Here is a 17,962-nt window from a genome sequence, read left to right on the forward strand (position 1 = left end):
ATTAACACATGATAAGCAACGAATCTAACATGTCGGATATCGATTCTAACTACTAGATCGATACTACTGTAACGGAGTTAAATTATTCACTGCAAAGATTACATACATTGATAGCGAACTTGTTTTTTTTTAATATTGACAGTTTTGTTGATAGAATCTCGGTTCAGGTTTAACTCTTTATGTTAATGTTAAATTACTTTGAAAAGCTAGTATAAGCGATAAGCAATAAAATATTATTATTTATTCAGCAATATGTTTATTTTCAGCATTAAATGCTCCCTACAAAGAGTTATAACGGTACTGTAGAGAAGACAAGGAAGTGTCTTTATTCGAACGCCTCTAAAAACAGCATCAAACTAGCAATGTTATTTTATTCATGTCAGTTTGCTTTTAACACGTAGCCACATATTTGACTATCAAATACAAACTAAGAAACATTTTTCCCACTTTAGCCTTTATATTCATAGATACATGTGTATATGGAAAATGTAGGCGTATATCTTGCTCATTTGAATTTCAGATGAATTATATCCGAATCAAGAAAATGTATTTAATTAATTCGCCTACGCTAATTTTCATTTATAAATTTAAATTAACCAAGAAGGATAGCCTAAAAATTTGCTCTAAAAAATGGCTAAATGTACAAAGAAATTCATAAATAATTGTAAAAGATACGAAACATTGTTACAGTGTAAACGAAAACAAAATTAATTTTAATTATTATAAAAATGATTGTTTAACTTATGTATTTTTAATTTTTGATTATTATCAGGCTCAAATTTTAATTGCAAACAGCTAGCTGAATTAAAGAATTGTATCGTAAAAATGATGAGAAAGTTCAGTTTAAACAATACTATCTCGCCATCGTATACTGTTATTATAATTTACTAAAAAAGAAAATAATTGATCCTGGACAAAAATCTGGCAATGTAGCACAGGTGTGCTATGTAGTAAGGTAAACGTACACAGGTAAACGTACACAGGTAAGGTACACAGGTAAGGTACACAGGGTTGTAAGCCCACCCAGGCTTTAAATGACGTCGTCTATGTCACTGTGACATGTGACACACGACAACAATGTCCTAACGACACACGAGCTACACACCTAATGGTTGCTCGACTGCTGTAGAAATTGACAACAAATGAAACTCTTTGGGCCCTTGATTTGGATTACATGCATAGCTCTGTATTGTGAGGCAAAGAAATACACTGTAACAGAAGGAAGCACCTTTACGTGTAGAACTAGTGTACCACCAGATATTCAATGTGTCATAACAACAGTCGCAGATAAAATTATAAACATCTGCGATTGGTACATCAGCCATGTATGTTTAATGTATGGTTACACAGATAACTTTCTAGCGACGTGCGACTATGACTTATCAAAATCAGCAGAAAGTATTCAATATGAAGGCGTCTTGACAGTACGAAATATCAAGAATGATATGCTCAAACTAGCATGTTTAGACGGCAAAGGCGATGAGGTTGACAGCTGCGAATTGGATTTTGTTGGGATTGACATCACAACCCAATCAACAGAACCATTATCAGATGGCAGCCATCTTGCTTTAATCGTGTCATTCCCAACATTATTGTGGATCGTAGTGTGTGTGGTGTTATCAACCGTATGTGTGATCATTAAAAGAAGAAAAATAAGACGTGCTCAGAGAGCGAACGTGCAAAACGTACTTGCTAGAGCCCACGCCTATGCTGCTCAGCCAAATCCAAATACCCAGCAGGACCTTCCTGTCCTTGAACCACCGTCTTATTCTTCGCTCTACTCAAGTGCTGTCTCCCCATCGTGCTCAACGACACTGCAGAATTCTCAACAGTACACGTCATTACAAGACGTTCCTCCAGAGTACACGTCATTTCAAGACGTTCCTCCAGAGTACACGTCATTACAAGACGTTCCTCCAGAGTACACGTCATTTCAAGACGTTCCTCCAGAGTACACGTCATTACAAGACGTCCCTTTACAGTACACGTCATTACAAGACGTTCCTCCAGAGTACACGCCATTTCAAGACGTTCCTCCAGAGTACACGTCATTTCAAGACGTTCCTCCAGAGCACACGCCATTTCAAGACGTTCCTCCAGAGTACACGTCATTTCAAGACGTTCCTCCAGAGTACACGCCATTTCAAGACGTTCCTCCAGAGTACACGTCATTTCAAGACGTTCCTCCAGAGTACACGTCATTTCAAGACGTTCCTCCAGAGTACACGTCATTTCAAGACGTTCCTCCAGAGTACACGTCATTTCAAGACGTTCCTCCAGAGTACACGTCATTTCAAGACGTTCCTCCAGAGTACACGTCATTTCAAGACGTTCCTCCAGAGTACACGTCATTTCAAGACGCGCCTCCAGAGTACACGTCATTACAAGATGTCCCTTTACAGTACACGTCATTACAAGATGTCCCTTTACAGTACACGTCATTTCAAGATGTCCCTTTACAGTACACGTCATTTCAAGATGTCCCTTTACAGTACACGTCATTTCAAGATGTCCCTTTACAGTACACGTCATTTCAAGACGTTCCTCCAGAGTACACGTCATTACAAGATGTCCCTTTACAGTACACGTCATTACAAGATGTCCCTTTACAGTACACGTCATTTCAAGATGTCCCTTTACAGTACACGTCATTACAAGACGTCCCTTTACAGTACACGTCATTACAAGATGTCCCTTTACAGTACACGTCATTTCAAGATGTCCCTTTACAGTACACGTCATTACAAGACGTCCCTTTACAGTACACGCCATTACAAGACGTCCCTTTACAGTACACGTCATTACAAGACGTCCCTTTACAGTACACGTCATTAAATGACGTCCCTTTACAGTACACGTCATTACAAGACGTCCCTTTACAGTACACGTCATTACAAGACGTCCATTTACAGTACACGTCATTACAAGACGTCCCTTTACAGTACACGTCATTACAAGACGTTCCTCCAGAGTACACGTCATTACAAGACGTTCCTCCAGAGTACACGTCATTTCAAGACGTTCCTCCAGAGTACACGTCATTTCAAGACGTTCCTCCAGAGTACACGTCATTTCAAGACGTTCCTCCAGAGTACACGCCATTTCAAGACGTTCCTCCAGAGTACACGCCATTTCAAGACGTTCCTCCACAGTACACGTCATTTCAAGACGTTCCTCCAGAGTACACGCCATTTCAAGACGTTCCTCCAGAGTACACGCCATTTCAAGACGTTCCTCCACAGTACACGTCATTTCAAGACGTTCCTCCAGAGTACACGTCATTTCAAGACGTTCCTCCAGAGTACACGCCATTTCAAGACGTTGCTGCTGAAATTTTTGCCTTCATCACTTTTTTTCTTTTTAATAATCGCTTATGCATTTTAATAAACTATAAAATTTGGATAACTAGACGAACCAACGTATTAAAATGATTGCTGTTTGTAGAAAACCACACAGCAGATCAGGGGAGGGTAAAGCTTGAACAAGGTTTCAGTTTTTACCTTGTCATCCCGCTACCCCCCCCCCCCCCCATCACCAAACCGACACTTGTAGTGGCATGTTTTTACATTTTAAAAGTGATACCTAATACAATACTATAAATTCGGTACTTTACATATTGCACTATATATAATATAATGGTGTCATAAATACAGTATTTTATATATATATATATATATATATATATATATATATATATATATATATATATATATATATATATATATATATATATAATAACGTGAAATGAAATAAAAAATATTATTTAGAGAAAAGAATAGTGTACTTTGAGATTTTGTAAAATAAAGGCCGGTGTCTATGACGTTTAAAAAGTTTAATGCATCTAGTTCAGAACCTAGCAATTGATTTATTACTTCATCAGAATTATTTTAATTCTTTAATTTAAAATATTCAAGAAAGACAACTCATAACTACAATCCAAAATATCGTTAAGTAAGCTAATACATTCATAAATAATTAAATAAAAAGCAAACTAGTGTTTGTTTGTTTTTTGTTTTGTTAAAAAATATTAAAATTTATCCATACAGCGATGTCAGTGTTAATTTTTTTTTTAATTATTTCCACTTATCAATTTAAATTAACCAAGAAGAATAACCTACAAGTTTGCTCCCAAAAATGGCTAAATGTACAAAGAAATTCATAAATAATTTTAAAAGATACAAAACATTATTTACATTGTAAATTAAAACAAAATTATTTTTTATTCTTATAAAATTGATTGGTTAACCTTTGATTTGTAATTTTAGATTATTATTAGGCTCAAATTTTAATTGAGAACAGCTAGCTGAATTAAATAATTGAATTATAGACATGATGAGAAAGTTCATAGTGTTTTGTTATGTCTGTCTGATACTCTTCGTGTAGCTCTGTTGTTTTAATTTACTTACTTAAAAAGAAAATAATTAAAAAGAAAATAATTGAAAATAGTACGTACTCTATATCCTAGGCCAGGGGTCGGCAACCTGCGGCTCGCGAGCCGCATGCGGCTCTTTTGATATCAAGATGCGGCTTTCCAGCTCCTTGAACAAATACTAATAATCTTAATAAAAATATAAAATATTTAAAATAAAAAAAATGTTAGTGGCTCTTTAAAACCAGGGAAATTTTGAAAATTGTAACTTTTGGCTCTTCCGCTTCAAAAGGTTGCCGACCCCTGTACTATTATCAATTATTTTCTTTATATATAAATTAAAACAACAGGACTACACGGAGAGAAATGTTGCAAATTATCGCAGACGTGATATTAAATAAACTGAACTTTCCCATTTTTTTTTATGACAAGTCAATTCTTTAATCCAGCTAGCTGTTTGCAATTAAAATTTGAGCCTGATAATAATCGAAAATTACGAAACAAAGGTAAAACAATCATTTTTATAAGAAACAAAAACATTTTTAATTTAATCGACACTGTAAACAATGTTTTGTACTTTTTAAAATTATTTATGAATTTCTTTTTACATGTAGCCTTTTTTGGGATCAAAGTTATAGGTTATCCTTCTTGGTTAATTAAAATTTATACGTGGAAAGTAGCGTAGGCGAATTTATTAAATAAATGTTCTTGGTTCGGATCATAATCAAATTAATTCACAATAAATTTAAATGAGCAAGATATAAGCCTACATTTTCCATATACAAGCTTATCTATGAATATAAGGGCTAAAGTATCAATAACAGTGTATTTACGACACTTTATTATATTATATATAGTGTCATATTTAAATTACTGTATTAGGGGAATTTTTTCCATCGGCGTGGTGGGCTGAGAGGTGTGTATGTGTGTGTGGGGGGGGGGGGTGGTTGGAATAGGGTTTTTAAATAGAGCTGAAATAAATTTGGAATTTGGAATTACAGAGAATTAAAATGATATAATATTTAAGTATACGAGAAAGTAAATATGATTTTTTTTTAAAGTCTCAGTTTTGTAGATTATTTTCAGCTTGCCCAGCCAATATGTGGTGGCACTGGCTGATTTTTTTTCTACTTTCATCATTCGACTTTTGAAGACTGTCGCAGATTTACAATTTTAACTATTCTGAAATTTTCATCCTTAATCATTCATTCTGATATTTACATATTATATACAGAAATAAAATCGTAGAAATTTTGGAAGGAGAGGGGGGGGGGTTAGTTTCCAGGAACATGAAATCGTTGCTGGTTCTGAAAGGTAAAAGTTATACATTAAATGAGATTTGAATTCAATAATAGAAGTGGTAGGTTATAGTATATTTCATAAACACCAAAATTAGGCTACAGACGTTGGTGTGGGTTTCCTGAGGTGGGAAAAGATACTGTTATTTATACAAGATATGTACATGAAAGTATATGAAACACAATATATTTTATACATTTAGTAATTATAATCATTCACACTTTCCATTTGTGCCTATCATCTGCAGGCAGTCTTCGTTTAATTTTATTATTTTTTGTTTTGTTTATTGTTTTATTTATTTTGGTTGTTAACAGAATTCAAAACTTCGAAAATGTATAAATTCAAAACAAATTGAACCGTTACTTAAGCTTGTATTTAAAGTACGAGTCATGGAATTAATAAAATTGAACGTATTTTACAGTTTTAGAAGTAAATATGTGATATCTAGGTAAATTTAAAGGTATATAACTCTATCTCCCTAACGTCTGTAGTAATAATTTGGTTACCTCCCCTACTCATTTTATTTATGTATTCATTCAGATAATAATAGATAAAAGGAATAATAGTTAAATTATTACAGAATTTATGACAAAAACCAAAGTAAACTTAGAAGGGAAAGAAGACCCTAGAAATCGTCAGAAATTATTATAATCCGCAATATTATAAATAGGATGGTTTTGAATTAAAGTAATTTAGATATTTTGATGCAATTGAAGAAAAAGGTATATAACTCAGTTTCCCTAACAGCTATAGTATTTATTTGGTTATTTCCCTTTCCAGAAACCCGCTACTATGCTTCTTAGCATTTACCGGGATATCACATTAAATAAATTAGATAAAACTTAATTAAAATATCAGAAACATGTTAATAATAGAAAATAAGTTTAGTATGGAAAGAAGAACCGTTGCAATTTATTGTCAATGATAAGAGACCGTAATTGCTGAAAATATAGTGGTTACGGTTGAAATTAGTATTGTTAGTTTGGAGTAAAATGAGAATAAAGCTAAATAACTGCATCCTACTTAAATACCTTACTATAAACTTGATTACTTCCCCTACAAATAGAGAAAGAATGAAAAACATGTATGGCTTATGTGGGTTTCCCTGTGTCAGAGAAAATACCGAATATGCATACAAACAAGAGGCAAGAAAATCCAGAGTTAAAAAGAAAATAGAAACTATAAACACATTCAATGAAAGGTTCTAGACATTCCTTTTCCAGTCTCCCCGACTCAAACCTAAACATTGAAGGAATGAGATTAGTGTAAAAAGGGGGCAGAGACTTAGATCATAGCTATGTTACCCAGTCTTTTGGTAACTACTGCTCTGAATATGGCATCTATGTATTTCTTTTTCTTTGTGTGTGTTGTTTCTGTTGTGTAAGCTTTTAAATGTGTCGCTAATGTCTGCTGTATTAAATTCTTTTGCTCATTTAATTCTATTTTGTAGGGGCTGTAGTTGTCGCTTGACTAAAGTATTATAGATTTTCTTTGTTTTCTCCCCTATTATGTTTTTATTTATCTTAAATAGTTTTGAAACCTCTTTATAAAAACTGCCTATATCTACACCCCCCCCCCCCATAGTGTGGTGTCATATTGTTTGTCTTTAGAATCTTGTTTATTTTGTGACCTATGTAATGTTGTGCTAAAGGGTGATAGTGCGGTTCTATTCTGATTCTATCTAGGTGTTTGATTCTAAAGGCGTTAATTTTTGTGTTGATGTCGTGCAAACCTATACCTGCGTTTAATATATTCTGTATTAGTGTTTGGTGATTAATGTTCCTAATTATTGTACCTTTGAAAATAAAATCCCTAATGTTTTTGTTTGTTTCCTTGATAAATGTGTTGGGTATTGTGCTGTTTGTTGCGATGTAGATTATTTTGGGAATGACGTATCTATTGACTAGAGCTGCCCTAGTGAATATTGTTGTATTACAATTTTTGTATTTGGTTAGTGTATGATTGATTTCGTCCGTCAGATTTGTCCATGTGTCTCTGTTTTCTGTCGTCGGGCTGTCTGTATATGCTATGCCATATAACTTTAGTTTGTCTGTCACTATAATAGGCATATTATAGTTGTTTTTTCCCGCCCATTTGCCCACTCACATTATTTTTTATTTCTGTGCGTAGAGGTGCGCGCGTGTGTGTGTGTGTGTGTGTGTGGATGGGGGGGGGGGGGTGGGAGGGTGACACCAGTAAAACAATAATTGTAAATTAGATGGTGAAAGTTTGCTTCAGTAATTTCAGATAACATGACATCTTAAATTAATTTTTGTATTTTCTTCGTCTTCTTCGTTCTTAAATTAAATCTAGTGTTCTAGATTTATTTCTAATTTTTCTAATTGGTATTGGTAGCCTATGTTATACTAAATGTGTGTGGATATTTTACTATTTACTTTTTTTTTTGCTTTTTCACTAATATCGTTCAACGTGTAGTAAAGCACATTGCGTTTTGACCAATAACTAATTCATAAAATATTTTTCTCAAACAAGTATAGCATTACAAAAATATAGGCCTATAATTCACTTGTAACGGGTGCCGATTGCTAGTATATATATATATATATATATATATATATATATATATTTATTTATATATATATATATATATATATATATATATTTACACCCAACCTAGTGACGCTACACCCTAGTAAAACAACAGAGCTACACGGAGAGTTGTGTCGCAAACGCCAAGGGACATCGTGGAAACTGAACTTTCTCATCATGTCTACAATTCAATTCTTTAATTCAGCTAGCTGTTTGCAGTTAAAATGTGAGCCTGATAATAATCTAAAATTTAAAAAAAAAAGTTAAACAATCATTTTTATAAGAATTTAAAATAATTTTGTTTTAATTTACACTGTAAACACTGTTTCTTATCTTTTACAATCATTTATGAATTTCTTTGTATATTTAGCCATTTTTGTGAGCAAATTTATAGGTTATCTTTCTTGGTTAATTTAAATTTAAAAATGAAAATTACCGTAGGCGAATTAATTAAATACATTTTCTTTATTCGGATATAATTCAATTGAAATTTAAATTTAAATGAGCAAGATATACGCCTACATTTTCCATATACAAATGTATCTATGAATATAAAGGCTAAAGTGGGAAACATTTTTCCTACTTTGTATTTGTCAAATATGTAGCTATGTCGTTAAATCAAATTTTGACATCTTTCATGAATAAAATAACACTGCTAGTTTTTTGAGGCGTTCAAATACAGGCACTTCCTTGTCTTCTCTACAGTACCGTTATAACCCTTTGTTGAACACATTTGATCCTGAAAATTAACATATTGCTGAATAACTAATATTTTAATGCTTAACGCTTATAATATCTTTTCAAAGTAATTCAATATTAACATAAAGAGTTAAACCTGAACCGAGATTCTATTTAAAAAACTTTCAATAGTTAAAAAAGAACAAGTTCGCTATCAAGGTATGCAATCTTTGCAGTGATTCATTTAATGCAGGTACAGTAGTATGGATCTAGTAGTTATATTCGATATCCAACATGTTAGATTCGTTGCTTGTCATGTGTTTATTAGATTCGATGATTTGTGGGATTCACTATGTTCAATTACTATATAGCCTAAATACTTATTGTATTTATTACATATTTATAGTACAAATTTAAAGTACCATATTTTTATAATACCGTATTTTTAGCTACCGTGTTTTTCCTTATTTAAAGTACCGTATTTATAGTGCAGTATATGGTAACTATGTATACGTATATCAGGCTTTCAGGCATAGAAAAAAGTGTCGTAAAATATAAAAACATGCCAATGCCGAGGTCAGATTAAGGGTCACGTTCAAACGTAATTCCCCGACTGGCCAATAAACAACTATAGTTGATTTATCTGTAACAGAGACCTTCAGGTTTCTAATAATCAAATTCGGAAATGTTCAAATGTTTTTTATTCAGATAAATATTCTTTCATCTTTTGCTTGACCGTTTCCTTTTCAAACCTGACGGTCTATGGGGTAAGTGAAGTAGAGTTCACTTGTTTCCGTGACCTCGGCATATGAAGAGATAGTGTGGTCAGCACCATGCCCAGCCGCCTTTACTTTCTCTAACGTGAGTTAGGTACCCTTCAGAGTTGGGTGGACTCAGGGACGGTCTACTGACTTGAACCCGGTTTGGAACTCGAGACTTACGGTTAGCAGTCTTTACCACTAGACCACTCCGACCCCTTTGCTTGACAATAACTTTCATTGAATTCTTTACATCAACAGCAGCCACTCATAGACTACAAAGTTTTGGAGTCATCCATAAAATACGTCACACTTCTAGAAACTGTTTCTTTGTGTCACCCCCCCCCCCCCCAACCCGCCGAGAAAAAAAGTCTAAAGAAAAATCTTCTACGGGGAAGTGGATTTGTAATATTGTGACGGTGTGCTATGGTGCAGCGGGGAAGGGGCTGAGATAGAGTGACGTCACACTTTTGTATTTATATCTCGCATTTTAGAAAACTGTTTTCGTACATTGTAATAGAAATTGACCAAAATACTATATGTTGATCGAGGTCACTGAATATTTTTGAAAGAAATCGATGTTTAAAAAAAAATATTAAACAGCAATTTTGAGGGAGGGTTTAGGTGGTATGCTGGGGTATGACATAATTTTAGGAGGAATTTGTGTTTTTTTTACGAGGTGTGGCGGTATGGAGGAGTGGATTTTAAAATCCTCCAAAAAATTGTGTGACGTTTTTTTTAAGGACGACCCATATAAAAAAATAAACCGGGAGTGATCTCCCCTAAACTTTCTCGAATATTCTTATACAAAACAACAGGGGATGGGAACTCGGGACAAAGTTATGATTTTTAATCCATTTTAAATACTTAAACTTTTTAAAATAGAATAGAATCTCATAGAAAAAAGAATTGCACGCCAAGCGAACGCCAAATAAAGATGTTCATAATAGTGCGCAATATTATTAGTACTGTATAAATTTACATGCGTTTTTTGAGAAATCGGAAATAGCGTAAATTAGTACTTCCATTCAACGGAAATTACTTAAAATGCGATAGAAGGTAGAAAATTAGATCTTTTACTTACATGTGAAATTTCATTTATCGATCTAAAATAGTACTCAAGTTATAGAGTCCTTTAATATGACGTCACGTCCGTTCGTGATACCCACGCCCGCCGCCACAGTGGTGTACACCAGACGTAAACACAATCAGCTGTTCACCAGCGCTGGACGTGTTCACCAGCGCTGGACGCGTTCACCGTATGTAAAGAACTGCACCCGCAAAAAAAGGAAAAATACGTTAAAAAACTTGAACTGTTAGGAATTGAAGATCCTTATACTTTTATTGACAGTTTCGTAGATAATATAAATATGTGGCCAAAATTTCTAAATAAAAATACTGTTAGTAATACTGTTTGCGTTTAGAGTTTAAGTAGACGAATCTGATCTAATGCAGTTCTCGATACTTTGTTTCAGGTAAGGACAGTAAAATAATAAACTTCATTTTAATTATAAAAGATAACTATTAATAAAAGACAAAGTCAAAAGTAATAATAAGAAGAATAAGATCTAATAGTAGGCCTAATAATAGTGTTTTAATATTTAGATCTAGAATCTAGCTCTAAACATGGCGTAAACAAAATTCGGACCACAGATCTAGATTCTGGATTTAGGGTGACTGACTTCGCTGGGTAGACATAGAATCTAGAATCTACTTCTTTACTTAAATTTAATTACAAAATTTAGATCTACATTCGATTCAAAATACACCCATAATAAATCAAAAGTAGTCATAATAGGCCTAATAAAGCATTTAATTGTCTCTAAGATCTAAAATCTCGCTCTATAATCTAATCATTTTTTTTAGCAAACGAAATTTTCTGATATTGAAATAGATTGTATGACTAGACTTAGATCTAGAATCTGCTACTTAAATTAAATTGTAAAAACTTTATACAAGCATGTAGTTGATATTACTCTAGTAGAAGGCTTTAATAAATTACTAAGGCCTACCTACTTTGTTGTCTTTTTACAGCAATATGTATCTGATACTGGAAAGAGTTTAATTAAATTCAAATTCATATATAGTATATAGTAATTTGGTCTACTAAGTTTTTGTAGCCTAGTAGTACAATCTAGATCATACCAGCCAACAACAAATAACCACATTATTATTATTTGGTTAATGATTAGGCTATTTTTTTTTTAAATCCACTGTTTATAAAAGAAACAAATCAAGCTAGAAACATTATAAGTGAGATGGTTTAGAATAATAACAAAGGACCCAGTCTACAATTGATACAATTGCAGGTCTACATAGGGCCTACAGTCTAGTAGTTTACAGTAGGCACCTAGTGTGTAGCTAGTATACTAGTGTGTAGCTGTCCAGAGTTAAGATTCTTAATGCCTTAATGCTTTCCCCTGATAAGCCATGTGTGCTATAAATGACATAACATGACATCGAGGTGAGAAATGATGAGGGGAGAGCAGTGGGACTTTCCCCTTTGTTCTCCCTGCTGGGCCATGAGGGTCAAAATTATATAAGAAATACTATCTCTGTGGGGCTGGGTATCACGGAGGTGAGACATTTTCAGGGGAGGGCAGGGCAGACTCCTCTTTGGTTTTATTGTGGGCTAGATACAGGTGGGGGCAGCCATCATGAGGGTTGAACATCAGTATTTATGTGTCTGATCACTACCCTGCTGGATTATAAGGGTCTTAAATTGTATAACATGCTACCCATGCAGTATTTTTATTTAGAAATTTCGGCCACATATTTATATTATCCACGAAACTGTCAATAACTGTATAAGGATCTTCAATTCCTAAGAGTTCAAGTTTTTTAACATATTTTTCCATTTCCGCGGGTGCGGTTCTTTACATACAGTGAACGCGTCCAGCGCTGGTGAACAGCTGATTGTGTTTACGTCTGGTGTACACCACTGTGGCGGCGGGCGTGGGTATCACGTGATTTAGGTCACGTGTTTGCAAGGACTCTATAGGCTTTTGAAAAATTCAAAGTCGAAAAAGTACCACTTCCGGTTATCGGAAATCGCTCAAAATGTGATACCGATCTACGAATTTGAGAAAATATTTATATATGAAATTTCATCAACCTAGCTGTAACAGTACTCAAGTTATCGTGTTTACACACACACACACACACACACACACACACAGACACACAGACATACGTACAAGATTGCAAAATTTTGTTTTTCCGTATCATATCAGTGAGGTGTAAAACGCCGAGATTTTTTTTTTTGCACGATTACAAGATTTTCTCTATACTTCTTATATACGAGAAAGTAAAAATGTAAAGTACTGAAAAAAAAATCACAAAAAAATTGTTCATATAAAACGTTTCAATAACAAGCTTTTATTAGTCATTTTTTTTTAAATTCATAAAAAAAGTGTTGATAACAAGCTTTTATGTAAAATGCACTAAAAAGTAGAAAATAAATTATACACTATTTAAATTACTATACAGAAAAGCGTGGGTCACTTTAGTATATATTGGATACCTTTACTAATATTTATGGTAATTTAAATAGTAGTGTATAATTTATTTTCTCCTTTTTAGTGCATTATTATATAAAGCTTGTTATTAAAACGTTTTCATGGAATTTTTTCATAAAATATGTTTCTCAAATAAGTATAGCATTACAAAAATATAGGCTTATAATTCACGTGAAACTGGTGCTGATGACTATATATTTATTGTTCGGAGGGGGGATTACACCAAGCCTGGCGACGCCACTGCCTAGGACTTATAGTATGTACTATTTTCAATTATTTTCTTTTTAAATAAATTAAAACAACAGGGTTACACGGAGTGTTGTATTAAGTCAGGGGTCGGCAACCTTTTGAGACGGAAGAGCCAAAAGTTACAATTTACCAAATATCCTAGTGTTTAAAGAGCCACAAACATTTTTATTTCAATATTATGATATTTATTGATAATGATTATATATATATATATATACATATATATATATATATATATATATATATATATATATATATATATATATATATATATATCTGTATATATCTGTATATATATATATATATATATATATATATATATATATATATATATATATATATATATATATATATATATTTATATCTGTATATATATGAAATAATTTTTAATCAAATAAGAACATACACATGTTTCGCAGTAAAAGTATTAAAGTATTTTATCTAGCTCTGCTAGAATAATAAAATCAGTAATCAAAGTATATAACTTTAATTATTGAATATTGAATACTATTTACAACAGTTTCGCCTTGCATGCCTTTTGAAAGTTTGTTTAAACCTGGCTCTTATTTTTTTTTCAATTTCAAACACGCCTCTAGATTTTTATTTGTTAGTTGGCTCTTATACTTTGTATTATATTCATGCAAGAAAACGCTTGCTCGCATGAATATGTTGACCCGAAGATCGTCAGCACTCCAAATGCAAACTTCTTCACCTCACTGTGGCATCCTAAAAGACTATTCCATGCGTCACATAATAGGGCCTTAACTCGCGACATTTCTATTAGAGTTGTCCAGTTGTGCAGTGAAACATGCATGTTTTACTGAACCTCCAAATCATCTAACTTGCTCTTGAGATCTGTGAACTAACGCTCCACAAATGTTTGGTTTTCAAATCTAGCAACTTAATTTAAAGCGAACCAGCATCAATTCCAAATAGCTCAAAGTTAATTTAATTTGTTTTTGCCTTGATGGAATCTACTATGAACTACTTACATTTCTTTTGAATTGCTGAAATCTCTCAGTGAACCCATCCTTCATTTTGTTTATAGCAATGCTGAAGTTATTCAAGTTAAGAGTATCGTTGGTTTTATCATGATAATTATTTTCAGATTTTTCGAAATAAAGTAATTTACCGCTCTCCGTGTCTTCAACAAAATGAAATAATTTTTTTTCTAAACAATCATCTTCTTCAAGCAAGTCATAGGGTGGGTTTTCCTTTTCATGCAGTTTTTCATTTAGCTCGTTTATTTCATTTGTGATATCCACAATGAAGTTGAATGATTCAATTTGGGATAAAAGCATTAATAGACAATACATTGAAATATAGCCTTACTAAATATTCTAATAGAATAGTTAGTGTTTATCGTTTATATTTATTATTATATCATTTATTACCGACTGTTACAGAACAATATTTTTATTAGTTTTAAAAATAAAATAAAATAATTATTAATATGTGTGCATGGAGCTGAAGAGCCGCATCTCGACATCAAAAGAGCCGCATGCAGCTCGCGAGCCGCAGGTTGCCGACCCCTGTATTAAATCCATGAGGAAAATCCATTGTTAAAACTGAACTTTCTCATCATGTCTACATGACATTTTTTTTTAATTCAGCTAGCTGTTTGCAATTAAAACTTGAGCCTGATAATAATTTAAAATTACAAAACAAAGCCTATGCAATCCTTTTTCTAAGACATTTAGAAATATTATTGTTTTAATTTACACTGTAAACAATGTTTTATATTTTTCAAAATTATTTATTAATTTCATAGTACATGTAGCCTTTTTTGGGTTCAAAGTTGTAGGTTATCCTTCCTAGTTAATGTAAATGTAGAAATGAAAATTTACGAATTCGAATTAATTAAATAAATTTTCTTGATTCGGATATAATTACATTAATTCATCTGAAATTTAAATGAGCAAGATATAGGCCTACATTTACCATATACACATGTATCTATGAATATAAAGGCTAAATTGTGAAAAATGTTTCTTAGTTTGTATTTGATAGTCAAATATGTGGCTACGTGTTAAAAGCTAATTTTTACATCATTCATGAATAAAATAACATTGCTAGATTGATGCTGTTTTTAAAGGCGTTCGAATACAGACAATTCTTTTTCTTAAAGTAATTTAACATTGCACTTACCTTAGATAAAGAGTTCAATCACACCTGAAGTACTTTTATTACACCTGTCAGCAATCTGCCCTGTGTTTTATAAGAACATGCTCGCTATCAAAATATGTAATCTCACAAGAGGAGGGTAGGTAGGTACTGATTTGTCCCATTCGGGAAAACGGCCTTCGGACACATGGCATTCAGGCAAGTGTCCATTTGGGAAATTGACCTTCGGGCAAACGGCATTTGGACAAGTGTCTTTCTTGAAAACGTCCGGCTTCCTTATGTAATAATTGTCAGATTCAGTGATCGCCAGATTTGTATGTCAGCAATTTTGAGTTATTTCGTATTTATGTGGTTAGGTATCTGTGATTCGATATTAATCAGATTGGATTTTCAAATTTCGGGTTATGAGAAAACATCAAATTCAGTTTTATCTGTGTCGAACTTGTAGACATATATTGTCATATTTAAACTAAAGTCTTAGATTCTATCTTTTAAAATAGAATAAAAAAACACTTTGACTCATGCCTTACGTAATTGGTCCATAAAATTTTACACTAACTTGTCCAGAACACTATTACCTAAATGTAAAAAAAGTGGATGTAACCTTCGTGTTAACCTAGCGCATAGCATGTTGGCACGCATTTCTTAATTTTTTGATGGAGGAAAGCAATGGGGCTAACAGATGCTCAATTGCTTATCACACATGTCACTACGCAACATCCTCCCAGCGTAGAGGTGTGTGTGTGGGGGGGGGGGGGGGGGAGGGAGGGGAGGATGACACCAGTAAAAACAATTATTGTAAATTAGATGGTGTAAAATTGCTTCGCTAATTTTAGATAACATGCCAATTATCTTAAATTTAATTTTAAATTAATTCTTCGTCTTCTTCGTCCTTAATTCGAGTGTTCTAGATTTATTTATATTTTTTTTTAAATGTGACGGATATTTTACTATTTAGTTATTTCTTTGCTTTTTCACTAATATCGTTCAACGTATAGAAAAGCACATTGCGTTTTGACAAATAACTATTTCATGAACTATTTTTCTGAAACAAGTATAGCATAAAAAATATAGGCCTATAATTCACGTGTAATGGGTGTCGATGACTAGTATATATATATATATATATATATATATATATATATATATATATATATATATATATATATATATATATATATATATATACTAAAAAGATTAGTTGAAATACTTTATTTTTTCATACTTAAACTCATAAAAAAAAATTATCTAGCTAATCCTAATTTTGCTAAATTAGCTAATTTAGTTTTATAATTCGATTTTATTATCCTAAAAGAACTAGTAGAAATACTTTATTATGTTTTGTGCGAAACATGTGTATGTTTTTATATGAATACATATTTTTTCATACTTGAACCCATAAACAAATAATTATTTAGCTAATCCTAATCAAATACCTTAATATTGAAGAACAATTATTAATGGCTATTTAAAAACTAAGAAATTTTGAAAATTGTAACTTTTGGCTCTTACAGCTCAATAGGTTGCCGATCCCTGGCCTAGACCAAGAGTATGTACTATTTTAAATTACATTCTTTTATAAATCAATTAAAACAACACAGCTACACTTTTTTTTTCTTCTTTTTATTTTTTTTTTCTTTTCTTTTTTGTTGTGTCATTTTGTGCCATAAAACGGCAATTGTTTACACTGAACTTTTCCATTATATCAACAAGTGAATTCTTTAATTCAGCTAGCAGTTTGCAATTAATACTTGAGCCTGATAATAATTTAAAATTACAAAACAAAGGCTAAGCAATCCTTTTTATAAGATTTAAATAAATATTCTCGTTTTGATTTACAAGGTAAACAATGTTTTATATTTCTCAAAATTATATAGAATTTCTTTGTACATTTAGCCATTTTTGGGAGCAAACTTGTAGGTTATTCTTCTTGGTTAATTTAAATTTATAAGTGGAAATTAGCGTTAGCGAATTAATTAAAAAAAAAAAGTTCTTGGTTCGGATTTAATTTTAATAATTCACATGAAATTTAAAAGAGCAAGATAAAAGATTACATTTTGCATATACAAACGCATCTATGAATATAAGGGGTAAAGTATCTATAATACTGTATTTACGACACTTTATTATATTATATATAGTGTCATATTTAAATTACTGTATTTATAGTACTGTATTAGGAAACATTTTTAAAGGTAAAAATATGCCAATACCAGTGTCGGTTTGGTGATGGGGGGGGGGGGGGGGCTTCGGGCAAGTGGCATTCGGGCATTTGTCGCATTCGGGCAAGTGTCCCTTCGGCCATTTGTCGCATTCGGGCAAGTGTCCATTCGGTAAGTCGGCCTTCGGGCAAACGGCATTCGGGCAAGTGTCTTTCGGGAAAACGTCCGGCTCCCTTGAATTTGGTATTTGCAGAC

General features: G+C 32.6%; 1 protein-coding gene across 1 annotated transcript in view; it reads left to right on the forward strand.

The window, feature by feature from the left end:
- Positions 1 to 1,142: 1,142 nt before the first annotated feature.
- LOC131938216 (foot protein 1 variant 1-like) overlaps positions 1,143 to 17,962 on the forward strand; it is a 16,884-nt gene continuing 64 nt past the window's right edge. Inside the window, exon 1 of the mRNA XM_059296135.1 lies at positions 1,143 to 3,320. Within this exon, the coding sequence (XP_059152118.1) occupies positions 1,143 to 3,320 (2,178 nt within the window). The remainder of the gene's footprint in view (positions 3,321 to 17,962) is intronic.

This window comes from Physella acuta, unplaced genomic scaffold, assembly GCF_028476545.2.
Source record: "Physella acuta isolate Inbredline_101_S28 unplaced genomic scaffold, ASM2847654v3 ptg000238l, whole genome shotgun sequence".
Lineage (NCBI taxonomy): Eukaryota > Metazoa > Mollusca > Gastropoda > Physidae > Physella > Physella acuta.